This window comes from Seriola dumerili, unplaced genomic scaffold (genome assembly GCF_002260705.1).
Source record: "Seriola dumerili isolate Sdu_G_001 unplaced genomic scaffold, Sdu_1.0 BDQW01000226.1, whole genome shotgun sequence".
NCBI lineage: Eukaryota > Metazoa > Chordata > Actinopteri > Carangiformes > Carangidae > Seriola > Seriola dumerili.
In genome coordinates, this window is record NW_019174481.1 from 3,338,386 (window position 1) to 3,360,841 (window position 22,456).

General features: G+C 41.3%; 1 protein-coding gene across 1 annotated transcript in view; it reads right to left on the minus strand.

The window, feature by feature from the left end:
* Positions 1–1,941: 1,941 nt before the first annotated feature.
* LOC111229013 (small conductance calcium-activated potassium channel protein 2-like) overlaps positions 1,942–22,456 on the minus strand; it is a 41,036-nt gene continuing 20,521 nt past the window's right edge. Inside the window, exons 5-9 of the mRNA XM_022755164.1 lie at positions 10,467–10,608; positions 9,605–9,715; positions 8,677–8,804; positions 5,873–5,942; positions 1,942–3,790 (exon numbers count right to left, since the gene is read on the minus strand). Coding sequence (XP_022610885.1) covers positions 3,485–3,790; positions 5,873–5,942; positions 8,677–8,804; positions 9,605–9,715; positions 10,467–10,608 — 757 coding nt within the window. The 3' untranslated portion in view covers positions 1,942–3,484. The remainder of the gene's footprint in view (positions 3,791–5,872; positions 5,943–8,676; positions 8,805–9,604; positions 9,716–10,466; positions 10,609–22,456) is intronic.

Here is a 22,456-nt window from a genome sequence, read left to right on the forward strand (position 1 = left end):
TGCGAGGCTAAAGCTCTGATGTAATGAAGAGGTGGAAACCTTAGATACGAACAGGCAGGTGAGGTCGTAATCAAGCAGATAGTCTTCCATTAGCCATCCTGACTCATTGGATGACACTGATTGAAACAGAGACTGTAATGGCATGATAGATCCCCTCATACTGAAGGAGTGGAGTGTAGCACTGTACGAGAAGTGGCGAGAGGTGGGGGCAGTAAAGAGTCATGCTTCATCAACTCAAGTTGAAAGGAAAAAAGCTAATATTCATGCTTGATTAAGTTCCACTTGTAGCAAACTCGGTATGTTCTTAAATGAAGTGCTCTCTGGCCTGTCCAGAACCTGTGTGAGAGTGGGCTCGCTCTCTGTCTCACAGGATTTGACCCGGCTCAGCCCAAAGCAGCTCGTAAATAATTAAGATCCAAGAAATAATAATGCTCCTTTTCGTGTGTTAGCTTAAGGGGCCATAAATGATGAGGATTTTTAGCACTAACATCCTTTTGAGACGATCTACCATTCAAACTACTTTAGGACAGCATGCTAGCCCGCTAACCCGCTGACTTCCTGATCTGCTTTCATATGTGCTTTTGAAAAAACACTTTAAAAAACCTAATTATTTCTTTTCAGATCAGAAATTTTCTACTCATTAGAACTCTATGATGCATCATACTTCATGCCTTTGACATTTTAAATTTTCTACTTTCTCCCTTGTCACAGTGAATGTGTTTGAGTGCTATTTAGAAACACGCCTGATATTGGCCTGATATTGTAATTTTCAAGGAATGGTTTGATATTTTGAGGAGCGTGACGTCACTCTCACATGTATACAGTAAATATGAAGCCAATGCTAGTAGCCAGCTAGCTTAGCTTAGCATAAAGACAAAAAAACTCACTACAGACTTTTCATGACTATGTTTGTTTAATACGTACAAAAACTGTAGGGTGTGGAGAAGTTGTGGTTTTATGGGGGGACTATTTCCCACGATATTGTCACCATGAAGTGACTGCATTATTTACATTTCAGTTTTTGTACGGATTAAACAAACAATATATAATGTGTTAATTTTGGACAGAGCCAGCTAGCCGTTTCTCTGTTTCCAGTCTGTATGCTAAGATAAGCTAACCGGCTGTGTGCAGTAGCTTCATATTTACCCTACAGATATGACAGTGATATCCATCTTAAGTGTTGTGCAAGTTCACACTTCACAGGAACTCGCTCAAAGTTCAGTTCACACAGATTCAATGAGCGTTACAAGATAAGAAAAACAAAGTGAGTGCATGTTTAACCACTTAGAGAATGTGTCATAAAGCAGGACAACTCAACACATATTTCCATTGCATCTACAGTATACCTTTACTGCACCTCTTTTTTTTCACTTTCTGCATTATGTAAAAATGTATATAGAGCTAAATTACATTTGTAAACTTATCTGTTTTGAGTTGTCCTGCTTTATGACACTTTGTTAATGTGGTAAAACATATACTGGCTTCAGCAGCACCAGTATAAATCCATTGGTGCCACCGTAAAACACAATTCTTCTTCTGATGTTTTTGGTGATTGCCAAACTGCTTTTAGGTGCATTACCGCTACCTTCTGATGCTTTCTCCAAAAACATTTAGCATGTTCATGCACAACACTGTCAATCTTCTCATATAACACTCAGACAGAAAGTAAATGGGCAGAAGTCCCAAAAATGTCAAACTATTCCTTTAAACTTGCTGAGGGAACAATTCACTGTCCTGTAACCATCAAAGTTTCTTCAGCACTTTTATTTGTATCCTTCCAGGATTCTACTGTTATATCGATTTTCTTCACCTCATATTTTAAACAGGGAATGCATTACAGAATCACATTACCGCAACTCTCTAGGTTCTGCAACTCTAAAAACTCTAGGTATCCTAGTTTAAAAAAAAGAAGAAGAAATTTTAGTAGAAAATAACAAAAGAAAAAAAGGCAACAAACAAACAAAAGTAAACATAATAAAATCAAAATCAAGAAAATCATCAAGCCATCCGAGGAAGATTGTGTTCCATTGTCATTTTTGCACAGAACCATGCAAAGGGGCAAGGTCAGTTTCTCAGTTCAACCAGTGATGTGTGCCTGTGTGGCCGTATATACCAGCAGACCTCAAGCCATGCCATTATCTGAAGACCACAGGAAGCTCTAATTGGTGGTGGTGAGAAAGGTAGACTACTACATATTTCATTGTTGTGTGTATGAGTGTGCAGCATTGAGCTAAAAGTGAACTCGTTCTCTGACAAACACACTGACAAATATTCTGTCTCACTTTCGCTTACTCTCTCAACATTTTTCGTTTCTCACGGTGTTAGTAGAAAGAGAAAAAAAAAAGGTTTTCAAAACATTTAGAGTTGCTGTGTAATGGAGGCAATGTTATGCATTACATTAAGACATTTTCTTTAAATTTTTGGAGAGGAATGTATCTGAAAAAGGAATGCAATGCTGTATTCAGACTGTTAACATCGTAAAAAAGCTCTGAAATTAGTAATTAAATAACCCTCTACTATTTATACATTCAGGCACTGAAAAATCACATGTCAATATGTAACTAAAAAAGATAGTCGCTCTCATTTTTCCCTTGGTAAGAACAAGGAAGCTGAAACCTTGAAGTTGGCAATTGTGTAAATTTTTCCTACCCAGTAGTAATGCCATATGCATCCCCTTTGCTCTTCTTTTGTGTGACAGTTTCCCATCCCGCTTAAGTGCATTTTCAAACACTGACCTGAAGTCAGAGCTTTCACAGCCTCTCCTAAAGCTTTCACCCTAACCTATGGGAAAGAATCCATGACACTAGTCTTTTGAAAGGGAAATCCAATGGTTTGTCTTGCTCTCCTCACCGGACAAACAGATAGACGGACGGATGGGTGGACGGATGTCCTCCATGGCCTCTGAGGGCCAGCAGGTGAGCCGAGGCCCTCAGCTCCACAGACCAACTTCCCCCCTTGTGGTTAAGGACTCTCCGGTGTGATAGCCAGCTCTCACCCCAGCGACCCTGAACTCAGTCATTTTTTAACTATACAAGGGCTTTTACAAAAAAGCTAACTTGAACAGCCATACAATGGCTAAAACATAAACCATATCTCTACTTTATCTCGGTTTTTCAGTCATTTTTTAATTTTTTTTTTGTCTTTTTCTGTTTTTGGATGCATTTGTGTTTTTACTTGATTTAAGTCTTCATTTGCCTTTCTTTGTTCTTTTGGAGTAGCTCTGATCCAGTCCTGTGCTGAGAGGCTCAGTCACAGAGGAATTGGTTTTTGGATTTGATGATGGGTGGAGGAAGGAAGGAAGAGATGGGTGGGAGGGAGAGTGTATGGGCGAGGATCAGGTCAGAGGTCAAGATATGGGTTCTTTATTAGTCCAGACATGGACTCTCCAGCGGTTACAGGGACGGCTTTGGATGGGAAAGAATGAGGTGATGAGGTGGGCTGGGAAAGGTGGGGCTCAAATGTGATTGCGGAGGATTTGTCAAGGTTATCCGCTATCAGAGGAGGTGTGTGGTGCTGTGGAGGGTGAGCGCCGCCTACGGGCGGTGGAAGTCCAGGATCGCTCAGAGCGTTCAGAGCGCTCTGAGGCTAGGGAGGCGGGCCGAAAGCGGTGAACAAAGCCGTCCAGGAAGTCCTGCTGCTGCTGGGTTATGGCTTGGGAGATGAGGCAGGGCAGCGCCTGCAGGCTGCCCGTCACCGAGTCCAGCTTGTCCTCCAATGTGCCGATGCGCTTGTCCAGCTCCTCACTGCGCTCCTGCAGCTCTGACACCAGGTCATACATCACATTCTGGGTCTAATGAAGGAGAGAAAGTAAATGTGTTTGGGGAGATGAAAGAAAGAGGGGATCAGAGGAGGAAGAGGAGGACGGGACAAGAGAAAGAAAAAAAGAAAAAAGAAAGCTGTTTTACAACTTAATATCCATGTGGAGAAATGCCCAAATGAAGTTAACAGAAGATACAGTATGTAAACACAGCCGGGGAAAAACCCTTTCATGTAATAGTTCATGATAGATTACATAAGTAGACAGTTTAAATTTGACTTCCTCCATCTGAAGAGAAAGAAATAATGACAGGAAGCAGTGTGCAGGGGAGCTGTACTGTTTCAGCAAGTCAGCATAGATTTTATCTTCCCATCGATTTAACAACCAGCTCCTCTAGTCCATTTATAGTGAGAAGGTCTTTAATGCTTTAATGTATTTGCTTGACATAACTCATTCACATAATGAAAAGTGTTTCTATTATTTAGGAGGTTATTGTTCCAACTGTAGATGCAGTGGGGCCAGTGTCAGTGTGTGTGATAACTATATGCAATTCTTCTATTCACACCATGACAATTTCGTATATTATAAAATATAATCTAATATATTCTATTCCATTCTATTCTTTATTTCGACATTGTGAATTTCATGAGACCAAATTCAATGGGAGTACAGTCACAAAATATCTCATGCCCACTTGGGGCCTTTTTCAGGCACTTGTGCCCCTCAGAAATCAAATGATTTCTGTCCTGTGTATGGGACAGAAATAAAAGGGTTACTTTTCTATAGGGCTTGAAAAAGAGACATTGAGCTGTTGAGCTACCGAAGGGTGTACACAGATGGATCTGACCATCAAGCAGAGTAAGGGCAAGCAAACACACATTAAAGGAGTTGGCCTTAGAACCTTTTAAAATACACACTGGAGTGCAAATGCCATCCACATCAAATGAGGCTGCAGTCATGCACCTCCCTTTGAACCCCCTCTCTGCTCTGCTCTGTTGGGTCAGCTGACATCTATACAGCAGGACAGAGGCTGCTGAGGCACGACTGTATTCACCCACTTATAGCCAGACACTGTTTACGATGATGTTTTTAAGAGTGGGTCAGCATTTTGGTACTATCTTATGCATTCGTGTGAGGACACATGATACAGAATCTTGCTAATGGTTTCATGTTGGTTGTGGTAACTTGCCAAGAAATGTAACAATGTGCTAACAAAGGCAACGAAGAAGAAGACTGCCAGCAAGAGAAAGTGGAAGTAATGCAGGATGAGGTGGGGAAATAAAAGGATTCATTAGGCCTCAAGGATACACACAATATATTTAGGTATATAACCTACTTCACTGGGTACCTTTAATCTAGGCGGAGCTTCAAACAAAATAGATTCTGTCTTTATTTCACTTAGTTTTTGGGTGGACCACAACAGTGGGGCCAGTCCTACAATCTGAAATGTCCCTGACGGACTGACTGACTGACCATAATTCCACCAGAAGAAGTCCCAGGACACAACCTTAGGGAACCATAAAGTTTATGAATATGCACAGCAGTCGCCTCAGAGACAAGCCCCTCAGTTTCCACCTGCTGGGACCCTCCTCATAAATGAATATCCGGTCAACAAAATTGTTCATCGAGTCCTGATGGCCGTCAGTTTAGTTAAAAGAAGAACACTGGAATCAACTGTGGCATAAGCCTGACACTGACACTGACTGGAGCAGCTTTAAAGGTCCTATATTTTACATCATTCCAGTGTTTTATTTAAAGTTTTGATTCTGAGTGATCAAATAAAAATATAGCAGATTTCAGGTAAATATTCTGTCCTGTCTGTGGGCCAGGCTTGGGGCATGGCTGAAGATGGTGACTGCTCTGTTGTGACATCACAAAGTTACAAAAGTCCTGACGGCTTGTTTTAAGGCTCAGTTTCTGAATATAGGCTGTGTGCATTTCTCTGTGGACTGAGCGCTTTGATACTTTCACAGCATTAATATAGAACCTAGACCTGCTTTATGATAAAAAAAAAAAAAAAAACATGGAAATTTCACTTTATACAACATTAGATCTTTAAATAGGCAATAGACTTTAATTTAAGTACGATTCTTTAAGGTAAATCAGAAGACTTACCTTTGCCAGGTCCACCAAAGTGTTGGCCTGATCATTGAGTTTCCTCTGCTCCATCTTCACACTGCGCAGTCTGAATGTAGGCACAGGGAGGGAGGGGGAAACAGGAAGAGGAAGGAAGCAGGAAGTGGACAAAGGAGGAAGGGGTTTGCAGGAGTGGAGCATAGAGAGACAGGTTGTTTGGGGTCATGAAGGGGCAGAGAGGGCCGATAGGGAAGAAAGAAGGAGGAACAACACATTTTTTATCAGGAGTGCTCTCTCATTGATGACACTGGAAAGAGAGAGGACAGCCTGCATGCATCGTAAATGTATGTGGTTTACATATCTATATGTATACATATATATATAGAAAATATATATGTATATATATATGCATATATATACATATATATATATGTACAAGCATTCCAGGTCTTGGTCAATGCAATACCAACCAAAACATGCAAAATTGTGGAAGCATGCTACGCTCGTTTTGAAAAAAAATATAACAGACTGTGTTTATAATGTTTTATCAGGGTCTTTTTCTTGTTATAACAAGATCTTTTTCTCATAATGGTGCAATGCCTTCAGCAGCAATTTTTTACTGTAAATAATTATTTTTGCTGCAATGAGGAACAGTCTTGATACTGAGAGATGATCTTGTTACAACCCAAAAAGAATCTGTTTTTGAATGAGAGGAACATTATCTCAATATAATGCCAAATAGCTTAATATTTGTATGATAAAACATGATGTTTTTTTCCAGCAAGAGTGCAATATGCTTCCATACCAGATCGTCCCAGAATCTATGTTTGAAATGAAAATCTGAAATGGAAATCCCATCTCTTTCCACCCCAAAGTAGGACAATTAAAAAAAAGAAAAAAAAAAGATGACATGCCCTCTGTCAGTGCTACACACAGCTCAGTGGTAGGACTTCATATAGACACACTGGTCATTCAGTAAGCGTGCAGTGACTGTGAGAGACTTTGTGCACAATGAAACGTGAGTCTTTCAGTGCTGGATTGTGTGTGTGTGTGTGTGTGTGTGTGTGTGTGTGTGTGTGTGTGTGTGTGTGTGTGTGTGGATGCCACAGATAAAAGATGAAGCTTGCCAGAAATAAATTGTCTAACGACACTGTTAAACATACTGCAACATAGACATTTCAAATAACTTATACAATGATACATTGGACATGTTTTGTGATGCCTCAACATTGTGCCTCCTTATCTCTAATCAAATACATTATGGAACTGTAAGAACTGCAAAGGCTGATGTGAATAATGTGTCATTGTTAGCGGTGGCATCACACAGCCATCATCTGGATGTGTGAGAGGAAGAATTTCCCTGTTCGGCAAATTATGAGACAGGATGACATTCAAGGGCATTTATTCATGTGCAAATCAGTATATCAGAGCAGAGTGAGACTGCTCGCTTACGGCTCTATCTCTGTGGGAAACCGTTTCAGTTCGTATGCGTCTGTTTGCTCGGCTTTATTATCCCTTATGGCTGTCGAAGAATTGGGGCTAAAAGCTAAAAGCTCATCTTATTAGCGTAGCACATTATGAGTACAATTTGATTCTACAAAACCCCAACCTGCATGTTGTGTCGTGCCTTTTTGTACTAAGTCATCAATGTCATGTGCAAGCTTTGCTGTTTGATCTCTCTTTGTATGAGAAAGGAATAAAAGAAAAGCGAAAATCAATATTAAAACAACAGCAAACATTTCAACCTCATTAGAGCTACAGCACATTACAGTGTGTGTGTTCATGTCATCACAAAACCATCAGGAGTGTAGGATGAATTCTGTTGATGCAGGTTAATATAGCCTCCAGAGCAGCTATATTAATCATGGGCAACATTATACAGTACATTGTAGATGATTATGAACCGCTGGCCAGGCCAACGAAGCTTCAAGCTCATTCTGTGCAAGATGCTTTTCCTTTCACACATTCTCTCCAGACAACCCTCCACTATTGAAACCAGTGGCAAAATGTTGATGCTTATTTTTGTTTCACTCCATTCAAAGGGGGGATGGGAGGGAGAGGGAAGTAAATGGAACACTGAAGTAAAGAAAAACCAAAAAATTCAGCATCCAGCATTTTTTTCTTTTCTTTTTTTTCTTTTTTTCTCTTTTTTTTTTTTGGTAACAAACGCTTTTTTTTTTATCATGCATGTCAAACGCAGACATGGAGAGAGGAGGAGTAGGAGGATGTTGAGGAAACAGTAGGAGGAGGATACATAGAAGACTCAACTTACTTCTGAGCTCTGCAGTGATAGAGCAAAACAAAGACAGAACACAGTACAGAGTTTTAACCCCACAACATTCACGAAACGAGTGAAACCATTACACTTCTCACTGTAAGCACAGGGTAAAAGGGGGTCGGGGGGAGAGGGGGGCGGGGAAGGGAATAGGAAGGACCATTACACTAGATTGCAGTGTGTTTGCTTGTGTACGTGTGTGGGTGTGAGCGAGTCTACGTGTGTGAGCATTACAGTCAAAGGAAATGGCACTGTAGGAGGACATTGTAACAAACGCTAGAGGTGATACTACCAAATACTGACAGCTACGACTACATTTCATTGGTTTACTAACAATACAACTATTGATAATACAGCCGAAATACTTTGTACCAAAAATAACATTAAACACAATCACATAGACTGAACATCTTAAGAACTATTTTTCAATAACATAACGTAGATTTAGTTTTTGGGCATGCTGGGAGACTCCCCTCGATGGTTGGTGGTGAACAACTCATATATCTGTCAAACATTTTATTTTACATTAGATTACACACACAAAAAGAAAATAGGGTGCAGGACTTACTGGTGAATGGCTTGGAGAAACTTGCGCTGGTGTTTCCGCACCTTGGCGTGATCTATCTTTTTGACCAACTTGGTGTGTTTGTAGATGAGCCATGTTTCCCTGAGTACATTGGCAGCTGTGTTCTTTACCTGCGAAACACGGTTGAAAATGACATTCGACGTTAATAGTACGATAACATTGTAAGGTAATATACAACGTAACAATACGACACCAACAAAAAACAACAAGAATCTCATAAAATGGTCAAAAATAATTAAATTAAACATAAGTAAGAAATAAAACGAAGAATCAATATAAAGCATTTCGAGTTGTAAGTTATAAAAATGCCACAAAGTGTTTAAAAGTGTGACAGAAACTTAGTGGATCTGATACTGGGGGGGAATTTACTGGTTTACAGTCCAGACAATATAAGATAATAGGATTTATATCAACGTAGGACATTTACACTGAGGACGCCCTGTAACCCACTGGCTCCTTATGCTGAGGGTAAACATCATAAAATAAATCTAAACAACTGCAATATAATTCGTCAGAGGAAGAGGGAGGGAAAATATTTCTGTCAAAAACACTTTTAACGTTTCTCAATCATTATTTTATTTTTTTGTTTATTTTTCACGTTACCTCTCGATTTAATGTTCTTCTTTAGGCCTCTGAGAAAAGTTGAATCGAGGGACTGTCAGAGACTGTCAGTGAGAACTGAAGAAGCCTCTCGGACGGGAAGTGAAACGAGGTTGGAAGTCCAGTTGCCCTCAATTCAACTTTTCTTACATAACCATGACCTGGATGACTCTTCACAAACTTCTTTAAGCCTCTAAAAACTATTCCGTGAAAAACAGAAAATCGCTCTTTGGTTGAACTTTTTTTACAGCACATGTATCGGGGGCAAAAAAAAACAAAACAAAAACAGCAGTAATATGCAGTGACTCACTCGTTTGCAGAGTTGTGTGTCCATCATGAAGTTGTGGACGTGCTTCTCAGCCTTGGTCAGCTCCAGCTTCCTGGCCACCACTGCAACCACCAGCGCAGTGCAACCAGCTCCCTGTTGCACAAACACAGCAATATTTTGTCTGTTAGTTTTCCAGAGGCGGCTTGTTAAATTTATTAGATTAATTATTAAAAGCAATTGAAATCCAATAAAGAAACTAAACAAAGCCAAACAATGAATGCTGCCACTTGTCTTGGAATGTTTATTTAGAAACAACTATCAGTTAGAGGAATACAATAAGTAAAAGAAGCTGTGTTTGAGTTCTTCAGCCAGAAATTATATTGAATCCAGTTAATCAGAGAGATGGAACAGGCAAAAACATACATGTACCGGGATGTAAGTGAAAGGTAAGAGAGGACTACACACAACACCAAGGCATGTGCTGTGTATGTGAAGGATGATAACAGATGCTGTCCAAGAAATAAGGAGTTGAATCTATGTGATAATGACTCTTCATTATAAAACTATCAAGAGGAGATTCAAGGTGAGATTTTACAGTTTCACATTAAATTACTTCAGTTTAGACGCCTTACATGGCTTCTGGTTCTGCAGCTACAATCTGTCATACACTGTCACTGACCGTGGATCACAAATTGCTCTAAATCTTCAGATATTTAGAAAATCCATAATCATTACACAAGAAAAATAAGCTTAAAGTTGTGTTTCTTTTTGCAGTGAGTTCAGTTATAGCGTGCACACGGGAGTGAGTGTCGAGTGTGGAGCTGAGGATCGGTTTTATAACTGTTCCAGTCAGAGTTGTCCTGTGAGATTGTTATGTATCTGAGTGAAGAAGAGAGGAACCTACCATAATCCCTGTAAGCAGACACACGCCTTTCCCACAGTACGTGTGTGGTACCATGTCCCCGTAGCCAATGGAGAGGAAGGTAATCGAGATGAGCCACATGGCTCCCAGGAAGTTACTGGTCACTTCCTGTTTGTCATGATACCTGAAGTGATGAAGATAAGCAGAAGTAGGAGACACAGAGTCAGGGAAACTGCGCACAGCTTCTTGAACGTGAGCATGCTGGAGAATGACGTGGTGCCGTGTGAACCAAACGGGGGTGGTGGGTGGAGGAGGTGGAGGTGGTGAAGATCGAGGAGGAGGAGGAAGAAATCATGGTGCAAGGTGTTACACCTGTGTTGTAAAGCCAGTTTGGCACACAGTCTAAAAACTGCATCAAAGTCCATTCTGAGTAACAAAAGTGAAGAAAAATATCTATTCAATGGATTTGAGACACTATATTTCATTTCTATTGTTCTTTGCCTTGACGTCATTTCTATGTGAGACAGTTTAATGGAGAAATATGTTAAATGGGTAAGAAACTTAAACTCACATGTGGGCAGGAAAAAGCAAATAGTGCCAGTTTTTAAAGAATTTGATGGAATGATTTCAAAGCAAAACCACTGAACGTGTGTTTCATGTTCATGTTCACTTACTCTTGTCGTACATTAGCACAGACAGTACAATTTAAAAAAAAAAAAAACATGTTTCAAATGACAAAGACACATGTCGCTGTAAGTGACCTGTTTAAGAGCACCGCAGGTCAGACTTGATTTGAATATGACAACCCAACAATTGTCATTTGATATGTCCGTGCATCCAGAAATGCATATACTGCTGCATTAAATCAAACTAACAATTGGCTTATTAGGTCACGGTTTGCTGCAAATCTTCCTCCATAGAGTTTTTACGCTGCCCCCCCCCCAAAAAAAAAAAGGTTTGGCAATGCAAATCATCACTTCAAACATGTTGTTTGCTGAAAATAGCTGACAGCCATGCTTGAATTGTCAGTCCAAACGCCTGCAGTGCATATGCAAAGATATTTCCATCAAAAAGACACACTGTACAAAGCTGGATTGATGATGACATTCCCATACCTTTTGCAGCAAGACAAAAGTCCATCACAGAGGCAAATCTGCCTTATCAACCCACCCTCATTCAACTCGCCTGATTATTCCCAATGGGCTGTCTAGGAGGAGATCAGATAAGATTTAATTTTGGAGTTAAAATCAAATATTCACTAAGCACTTTGAGACAACATCTCACTAACATCCTTCTGACAAAACAACAGAGATGGAGTCTAATTTCTTGGGATTTTGTTGAGGATTTTCTAAAGGGGATTCTCAAAGGGCCAATCATGAATTGCTAACAACTTTGAACTATCCAGCAGTGGCCCTGCATGTGGACTCAAAATGGCTGGAACAATCACCTCTAATTAGTGCACAAGTACAGACTGGAACACTTGAGGGCCAGACTCTGAAGTTTTTCTTTCCACCAGAAAACTGAGTTGGTTTTTTTTATAGAAATGCCTTCTCCTCCTTCTCCTCCAAGACAGTTCATTGTTATCAAATATCATAAATGAACTAATCATGCCCTCTGCAGTTCTTAAAACTCCCACTCTCAAGTTTCTATTCATGCTCAAAGTCAGGGGTGGTGCGTGGTTGGGCTGGGGGGGTGGGGGGGAATAACTATGACCACTTTTTTTCCCCCTCAGAGTGACAAAAAAGTGTGCGGTCTGTGGGATTCAAGCTTCTTGAATGACATGCAGAGAAGCACTCTGTACAATACCATGCAGGAATGAAAAAGATCTGTAACCTGCATGCTTCAGAGCCAGTATATTGAGAGCAGGGGAGCGATGGGCAAACCTGGGGTCCATTTAGAGAAGAGAACCACCTGACAAATACTGCAGTATCACCAGGTGGAAGGGGATTGTACATCTTCTCGGGCGGGCTTTCATTTGTAAACAGTGGGGTAGGACTGGATGAGTAACAAAGGAAGAAGCTCATTGAATTTGACACCCCTGTCTCTTTTACCTGCATCCCAACACTTCAGCAGCTGCCCTTTGATAGCTGCCAGGGGGCTAAACTTGATCAGCTGGCTAAATATTGTAATTACAAGTGACTAGTATGTTAATTTCATTTATCTTGTCATCAAGGCGTGCAGAGAGTGAGTCATGTCTTCAAGGCAGGCAGAAATGTGTTGCACCTTTTAGCACAGTGAACAAAGTATTAAAGTGTATTACAGAGGCCTTCTCTCTGTTTTAACCATGCAACTCTGCTTTAGAGAATGCTTCCTGTTTTATTACCTATTTTGCTAATGGTGAATGTGGCAATATTTTTTTTTTTTCAACGCACATATTTCAATAATCCTCCACTCTGAAAGAGAGTTAGAAGACAGCAACACGGGAACAGAGACAGAGGCTGAATGGGGAGCTAATCAATCGCATTTTAAGGCTCTCAATATACTGTGTCAAGTTTTGGAATAGCATGGAGAAGAGCTGGCACCACTTTCAACCTATTCCAGGACAAGAGGTATATAGTTTCTCGAGCAGACAGTTTTATCCCCCACTGTTAAATTCTCCCTGACAGACACTCTGCAGCAAAGCATTACCCTGGCATCACTTCCTCAAATATTTCAGACATGACATTATTTAGCCACTGCTGTATAAAATAATACTGTAATTTACTTCCAAATGAGCTCTGAAACTTCTGCGGTGGGGTAGAGGAGTACAGCATACTTCACACAACATAAGACAAATAAGGTAACGTCTCTACGGCTAAACCCGCAACTAAACTGGTCAACAACAATAACAGTTTGCTTCTTTATCAGTCTCTTCAAATCATCACCAATTCATGAACCAGTCTAGTCAGGCCTGCATGTTAGGAAGATGTAAAACAATCACTGGGATGTTTTCTGCTTATGTGTACTAACAAACGATTTCCCAGCCATTTAATTTTTTAGCTGCCATTGTGCATAGGTGAGATTATGATACATATGATGAGTCCCTGGAAAATACAGCAGCCAAAGCTGACAACACAACCTCTGAACAAACAGAATAGTAATGATGTGAAAGAGCCACACACTTCTGTCTGCCAAGACACACACACACACACACACACACACACACACACACACACACACACACACACACACACACACACACACACACACACCCACACGAACCACTGGGAATATTCTAAATGTTCAGTTGAAAACACAATAATATTCATTATTTCTGATTCAAAACAAAAGGAAAGTCTTTGAACATGCAGTATTTGGTAATTAATACTAAGAATGTAACTTCAGTCTTGATGCTTTTCAGTGAAAAGTGTCAGGTTCTTGTCAGCAATTATTTTTTAAAGATTTAGGTGTCATTTTTAAATGCGTATTATCTTGTTTTTAAGTGAATCACCTCACATCCATGAAACCTGTGAAACCACCAAGACTCTGCTTCAAAATAAGGATAATGAGACACAGTCTGCTTCCTAAGAAGAAAGCTGATCGAGGTATCACACATTATGATGTTACTTTTGTGTCCCCAAAATATACATCTGGTAAGCAGTCAAAAGATATGTGCAAAACCTGAGTCTACACCACGATGTATATTTCCAACTTCCTCGAGGAAAGCCACAGCTTTGCTTCTGTGTCTACTTTCCTCCGCCGGTCAGCTGCAACAGAAAAGCAAACGACTTCCTCCACATTCAAAAGCTCCTGTTTACCATTCTGCAGCTATCGCCTGCATGCGCACAATAACAGCACTTCCCCTCGTCCTCCTGCATTTGGGTTTCACATCAACAAAAACAAATGCAAAAGATATTTCCACGAGTGCAAGTCTTGTTGATCTAAATGAATTTGAGTGCTGGCTGAGATAACTTGGGGACAAATATGTTGGGATGCTCCTCGGGGAGCGTGTTAGTTGCAGTAAACATGAGCAGCTTAAACTCAAAGTGATGATGACCTAATTAAAAAAACTGCAAACCTAACAGTGTTTTTACAGAGCAGCCAATATGCAAAGCAAGCAAGCAAGCAAGCAGCAGCAGCAGCACATTCGAAGTGGACTGTGCACATATCTTAAAACTAATGGACAATTTTATGATATGTGCATTTTATAATATGTTTACAAGTCAAATAAATAAAGAAAAAATATCTGTCCAGCTTGTTTAAGTTGAGCTGAGGTTATTATAAGTTATTTTATCAGAAAACGTTTATAATATTTTAATTGCAGAACACTTTAGATAAAATTATTTGGCATTATATTAGAATTACAATATCTAAAACTCACATTCTAATTTAAATGCAATTAAAGTTACTATTAGTCAGGGTAGCAGCATGGCTCTAGAGATAGAGGATTAAATGGATTGACATGAAGTTGTGTAGAGACATTCATGCTCCCCAGAGGCTGAATCCTCTGTCTAATCCTAACTTTTCTACAAGCACGACCATGAGGTTTGTGGATTAGAGTAAGATGTTTCAATAACTACTAACAGGATGGGCATGAAATTTGGAGCACATATTCACGTTCCCCTCAGGATGAACTGTAATAACTGTGATGACGCCTTCACTTTTCATCTAACGCCATCATCAGGTCAAAATTTACACTGATTTTCTAATACTTTGTTTTATGTCTAACTACCTGCAGATGTGATGACTTTCCCATCAGCTTGAGCTGTGCTAACCTTTAACCCTGTTTAGCAAATGTTAGCATGCTAACACGCAAAACCAAGATGATGGACATGATAAACATTATACCTGCTAAACAGCAGTATGTTTCCACTGTCACTGTGAGCATGTTGGCGTGCTGACATTAGCCTTTAGCTCAAAGCAGCACCGTGCCAAAGTACAGCCTCACAGAGCTGCTAGCGTGGCTGTAGACTCTTAGTCTTGTCAAAACTGATTTTGCATCTTTCAGGAATATGCAAATATGAGTACATGGGGAAGTGTTTGGAAAGTTACACAAAGCTGTTTCTAGCTTGGAAAACACATTCCTACTTGGAGAAACACCGATTTTTAATCACCCCATATTTTCTGTGCATCTGTACCGTGTCCTTGGTTTCCCTGTGATGTGTTCACTGAAAGCTTAACTATGCTGTAAGAAAGGTTTCATTATACTATATGCCACGTCTCATTGCACTTTTTTTTTTTTTTTTACATTCACTGCAATTCAAATGTGTATTCAGGAGACAGAAAATAGTATCTGTAGCCATCTTCATGTCTCGGCTTCGTGCCCGAGTTTAACAATGACTGAATTCTTAAAACAAACTAGACGAGGGAGGGACCCAACATCAAAGTGACCCCTGATCTGAAAATCACACATGGGTGGTGGGTCGTACTTTAGTTAATTAACATAAAACATAAACTAAAAGAGAAGTCTGCTGTGTGGCAGAAACCAGCTTCCCAGTACGTGTGACTCAGTGAGCTCTCATCTCTGTAGCATGATGTCACTCCCTGTCACAGCAAATGTATATTTGTAGCCAGGAACTAAATGATTTTGTTTTACCAATGGCAATATGATTGCACTTTAATAATGAGCTACGCCTAATGTATCGCTGCCAACCAACTAAGATGTGATTCCAGAAGTGAAGAACTGCTCGGATTTGCTGACTTGCAGCTTTGGCAGCGAGGCAGGCTTCAGGCTTCAGTTACAAGAAATGATCAAGTGTGTGTTTGTGAACCTCATCCAGACTAATTAAAATTCCAAAGAGTACACCACAGTGGTCTTACTAGTGAGATTTCCTGCAAGTCACTCTATTGCAAATGCTGAAGTAAAAGTTGTCAGGTAAAGTAAGCCCTTGACACAGTCTTGTGGCACTACCCTTGCAAACTTTCATATTTAAGCTGAGAAATTCAGTCAGGCCTTTTTTTTGACCTGCTGTGAGTGTCCTTCTTAATCTACAAGGCCACCAGACAGGAAGCGTCGTTCACGAAGCCCTTAATCTTAATGTTTCAAGGCTGGAGTGTGGTTATGTCTCTGGGGTTATCAGATAGCAAGTATTCTATTACAGATGTTCCACTGAATTTGGCTGGAGACACCTGCAGAAAAACACTCAGCAGTAAGCGCTGGAATCCCAGTCTCTGCCGCTCTCAACACTAAAGACAACTGTAAACAACCCTGTGCTTGTGCTCAAGCTGTAAACACGTTCACAATAGTCCCTGTGTAATTTCTGCCCCCAGAAACAATATGCTCAGTGGAATTCACCATATACCCGATGGTGATAAAGTTTACTTTGCTGAAAACCATCCTCATCCAACCTCCAGGGGACACACCACCACTCCACCTCCACTGCCGACTCAGTACATCTAACCATCTCCTTTCATGTTCCCAGTTTTCCCAATGCACCGTGCACAACACAAAATATTATTTCAGATTATTTGCTGTACTTCTGCCCACAACACCAAGTCTGGCTTTGAGGTAAGGTTACCAACTGCCTCCTTAATATGTGCCCACATTCAGGTGCCCCATAACAACACAACACATTCCTTCCTATCAGTTTTCAACACTGTCTGATAAACTGTTGGGGGGTATATAAAGGGTGTGAAGCAGTGATTTAGTCTAATTGTTCAGTCTTACATAACGTGCCTTCGCAGCATATACAGGAAGCCAAATATTACAACAGCAATTTAACAAATGAGTCTGACAACCACTGTCTGATCTATTCGTCTTTTCCCTGACTCCCCAGACCTGCCGGCACATTTTGTGACCAAGTAGGGAGCTTGTCAGCTCGTGCATGTTAACACAACAAAATAGTCAGGGATACTGTAAATGGGGGAAGTGTATTTGACATTATAAAACTTTATCTGCATGTAAGTGAAAGTCTGAGGCCGGTGGAACTACTTTGATATGATTATGTTTATCAGCAATGGCAAGATTTTAGTCAGTTTTGTTACATTTTGTCAATGTCTAAGGTATAACAAGATTAGAGTTGACTCTGCAAAGACATTTGACACATTTATGGCTTAGTGGAAATTCTTGTTTGAATTGAGCTTGGGCCTAAAAAATGATGTAGCAGTAGTTGATGCAGTCCTAGCCTACTGTAGATCAGCAGTCAGAGCATTTTGCTCCCCATCAAAGCTTTATTGTAGCTCTAACGTGAACAAATAAAAGATTTTAGTAGAGTTGAGGTAAAGGGATGCACCTCTACAAGCTCGAGGGGATGCAGCACTCAAAAGTAAGCTAATACAAACAATGCAGTCCTGCAGTTTAAAGGCAGGCACTGACACCAGATGCTTGTGGTATGGCCATATTTGCTTGGCGAAATACACCTACACAATCTTTTCTTCTCTGCCATGGCTCAGTTTCTGCAGTGGGACATCGACAGGAAAATTAAACCCAACTGTCAAAACTCAGATTAGTTTAGAAAAATGCTCCTAAATCGAGAACCAGCTCTTATCCGTCTGTATGAGTAGATGAAAATAAGTACGTACCTAGCAACCGAGACATTAGGCAGATGGCAGCACTTCACAGTCACAGCGGAGTTATAGAGTTATAATTCTCTTAAACTGGTAGGAACAGTGTTAGCACTGCTAGTATGGCTTTCCGAATACCTTTTGTAACCTTCAGAGAGAAAAAATAATCATTGCTGTGACTAAATGTAATGCTGGGTGTCATGTGTATTACTGAGCCTGACTAAAAATAATAACAGAAACACATTGAAGCACCTTTGACTTTAAGCTACTATCTGTCTTTTACGCAAAGAACAGCGCTGGTTGGGTTCATGATCCTCAGTGCATATTCTGATCGTATCTTGGGACGTTTATCACTTCCACATTCCTTGTTATGCAAACATGCTTTGTGGGCTCTCTATACTTTGCCATAGGCTGCAATCAATACTATGCCTGCAGAGCGTGCATAGTTTAAAAACACGTTATCAGATCAAGTCATCAAACCGTAGAGAATCCACCTGTCCTTGAGGTTGCAGGTCTTTGTGGAGGAGACACTCATTTGAAAGATAATCTTGTGAATGATTCAGATGAAGGTAAAGGTGTATTAGACACTTAGTTTGAGAGTGACTGAGGCACTACATGCATATACACAGTTCACTTTGTGAGCCTTCGGGTTCAGTCACAGGGTCACATTGTGTTTGAATCATTTTTCAATGAGCGGTGTGTTTGTTCTGCAGTGTCCGACAGATTTGTTGGTGTTTGTGGACAGAAATTCTCGGAGAGACTCGACTTCTTGGAGCTAATGGATACATTTCAGTTGAGCCAGTAGAATCAAGGAGGTGTTTCCTTGGCGCAGTGTTGTTGCATTACACTGTAAATCTGAATCTACTGTAATGACAAACTAAAAGGAACATCAACACTTTCAAAGTTGTGCCTGTTCAGTGATGGATCAGTGTGTTTGCACAAATCTACCTGAATATTTCATGTAAACCTGTGGTTGGTGTGAGTAAGTTCAGGTTGCACTGGTGTGCGTTTCTCTGGTCAGACGTTCGGACAGTGTGTTCTCGGCTGGCACTGTTTGTGTTTTGTGGCTAAGCGATGACACAATCTGGATGTCAGACCTTGGGTGTAGGTGTAGCTGACTAGTAACTCAAGCCTGATAATCCGGTGCCGCACTCTGAGGGAAAGTCAGCTAAACTTTCTGAGAGCTTGTCTTTTACATAGCCTACGGGTCCTCACTGGAGAAAGCGAGGTGAGAAATAGAAGTCTCACATCGCCTTGAAATAGAGCGTTTTGTTTCAGATAACAGAGTTAGAACAGGAGAGGAAGAGAATTAGATAACAGTTAAAGAGAAAAAAGGAGCGAGAGACCGGGGAGGCAGGCAAGGCATGCATGCAAGTGTGTAACTGAGTTCTGGCCAGACTGGGCCTGCTTCTTATGGATAAGGGAAGGCAAAGGGACAGGGAATCAGTAGTAGGGAGAGATGAGGAAAAACTGCAAAGCATGCCACGTTAGATGGGTACAGTAAGAGATCTGCAAAGGATCAGTCAGGAGTAAGAGAGAGAGGGAGGGAGCCTTATGGTAGTGAGGGAGAAGCCAAAAGAGCTTAGTTAAGGAGCTTAGTTGAGGTAGGTTAGCTCTGAAGATGGGCTGTATCAAGAAAGAAGGGAAAGGGGGGCCAGTGACCAGTGTTAAATCCATCTACTGTAACATTAGCATTCCTCCCATCTCCGCCCTCCCTCCACCCCTCCATCCCTCTCTGTTCCTCCGGTTGCGTGTCTTTCATTCCCCCCATCTAGGCATTTTCCAGGTAGACTCCGTGCTCGTCCAATCTCGCATCGTACTGCCCTTTGATTGGCTCAGGTGCGTGGTCAATGTGACAGTGTAACGGCGCATTTAAAAGAAGATACAAAAGTCACACACAGCACTTTGGGAAACAAGCGCCTCTTTTTTTTTTTTTTTTTTCCCCTTTTATTTTACTTGAAATGATGGGATTGATAAGTAAACATGGAAGCTGACATGCTGTTTCCATGTTTACAAGAGGAGGGGACGAAGGGGGATGAGGACATTCGGTTCATGGATGTAAACAAAGACTGGAGACACTGCTTTCAGCACAGAACAAACTCCTCCTTCAAGAGTGTCTCCGTTTAAAAAACTGTGCAACAATGGAAAGCAATGCCCTCCTTTACCTGCCTGTTGTAACATGAGTCATATACTATATAGTTGCCGACCAAAATCATGCTCTGCTAGATAGTAAGTTACAACCCAGAACAAAATGACATTAACTAGTACGCAAAATGACTTGACATTTGCCCTCTCCTTGGATGCTCAGACCCTCTTTTTTGGAGACAATTTCTAGAGCAAAATCTTTGCAGTAGAAGCCACAGAAGTCTGTGGAAAACCACTACAACACTGTTCAATTAATTTTGTGAAGGGAGACACATAATGGGATGGTAATGTGTGAACACAAAGAACAGAAAGGCTTTTGCTCCTCTGCAAATCTTTGGAGTTGCTGTTAAAAAGACTTTTTGTGCCGTATAGATCTATAACAATTGCATAAGGAGAGGGAGAGAAAAAATGAGAAAAGACAAATTGCCCTCTGGCAGACTCGTGAAGGTGACTTGAAGGAGCTGCTCCATTTTAGCACAAATTTCCTCCTCCTCCTCCTCCTCCTCCTCCTCCTCCTCCTCATCCACCTCCTCCTCCGGTCCCTACCGGCCTAACACACAACAGTTAGCAAAGAGACGCTTGCTTCAAAGTGCTGCTCACACCGTTGGTCTCTGCTGTCCTCCTATAGCCACTAAAAGCCTTTTCTTAGCAGAAGGATGGTGCCACTCATGCCAACTAGAGGGCCTACCTAATCCTCCTTTGCCATACTGAGTTTGGAAAGGATCATTGGATAATTGTTTTAGAGGGGCTGCCTTCTCCCCACTATCACCCCCCCCCACCCTCCAAACCCCACTCAGGGCAGCAGTGGCGCCAGCTCGGTGCAAAATGATAAGTTGGTTTTTCCACGGCTAGAGAACGAGGACTCACATGGTATCCCTATGGAGCAGCATAGTGGGGAAATAGAAAGTACAACAAAACATTATACAAACACGCACACACACACACATGCACGCACGCACACACACACCTACATGTGCATGCTTGCACCCATCCGTAGTAACACACGTAGACATACGTACACGAATCCACCCAGCTGAGCACACGTGTTGTTCTGAAACTGAAACCAAAAGACTGACGGCATGCACTGCTCATGGGAAGTGTGTGTCACAGAATGTGCGAATGCGTGTGTGAGCAAACCAGTCTACCAAGACTCTGCCAGAGATTCTGTGGTTTTCACCCAATCATCTATTTAAATTCAGATTTCCAGATTGACACCAGCATGCATGTAGGATTAGGGCTGTGCAGTGTCAGAGGTCCACTGAGACCAAATTATGGCAAAAATGTCCATTTCTGGCCGATTCAGGCTATTTCATGATTGAATATAAGGCTGGGGATAATAAAGACAGAAAGAGAAAGTGTGTAGCAACAGCCATTAACTGGACTGTATAGAGACATTACCAAAAGTATTCAAACTGGACATTGTGTTGTTTTGAACAGATGCAAATATCAAGTTGAGGGTGAGCTCTGATGTCTGTTACACCTCACTGTCCTGCCTCAGTGTTCCAGTGGAGCTGGTGTCAAAGATCAGCTGATCGGTTTCCCCCAGTGAGGTTCAAACCCACCAGCCAACAGTTAGAGGTCCGAGAGGATCCAGGGTCGGGCGTGCGAAGGGGGGTGGTTAGTGACAGGTGTTAACACGGGGAGGAGGGGTAGTTAAGAGGAGAGGCAGAGGAAGGGAGGGGAGGTACTTAGTAAAAGCAGGCGAGGCGAGCTGCAGGAGGACACTGAGCATCTGTAGTCAGGGCCTGGCTGAAAGACTGAGAGCAAAGCCTTCCTCTGAGCTGAGGCTTAACTTTTACACTGCAGCACATGTACAGTATCATATTGGGTCTGACAAGAACTGCTGCTATAGATCTTCCACTCTCCACCCACCCTTCTCAAGTCCCCTTTCCACTTCAACTATGCAAAAATGACTTTAAAACATCAAAGCTGGCATTAACGTCTCATTTCCCTATGCAAATGCAAAACGAGAAAGGAAGAAAAAAAAAGAAAAAAAAAAGCTTTTCATTTCTCCCTGCCTCTTTCATTTTCAGTGAGAATCGTTGCTGCCCCCTTGAGACGAAGCCCGATGCGCAGTTTTGGGGAGAAAACGGGTTAGGGGATCCCGGGGGCTGCTCTCATTACCAAAACAAACCATTCAGCAAACAAACAATTAGACACTCATGAATTATGGACAAGCCATCTAAAATAGCAATAAAAACAAGGAGTGGGGAGTCGTGGAGCAATTGCTGAGCTAATGAAACGTATGTAAGGGTGTTTTTAAACATTCAGGCAGTGGAGTAGTGTGTGGGCGTGTCTGTGTATGCCTCCCTGTACACATGTGTACAGTATTAACATGTAGCCTATCCTGATGATTCCACACATCTCTGTGGACCAGTGCAGATGAGCGACAGAAAACAAGGTAACACTGAGAAGCGTGGGACAAAACAGTGACGAGAGTGAGGGAAGAAAAGGTGTCTAGTAAT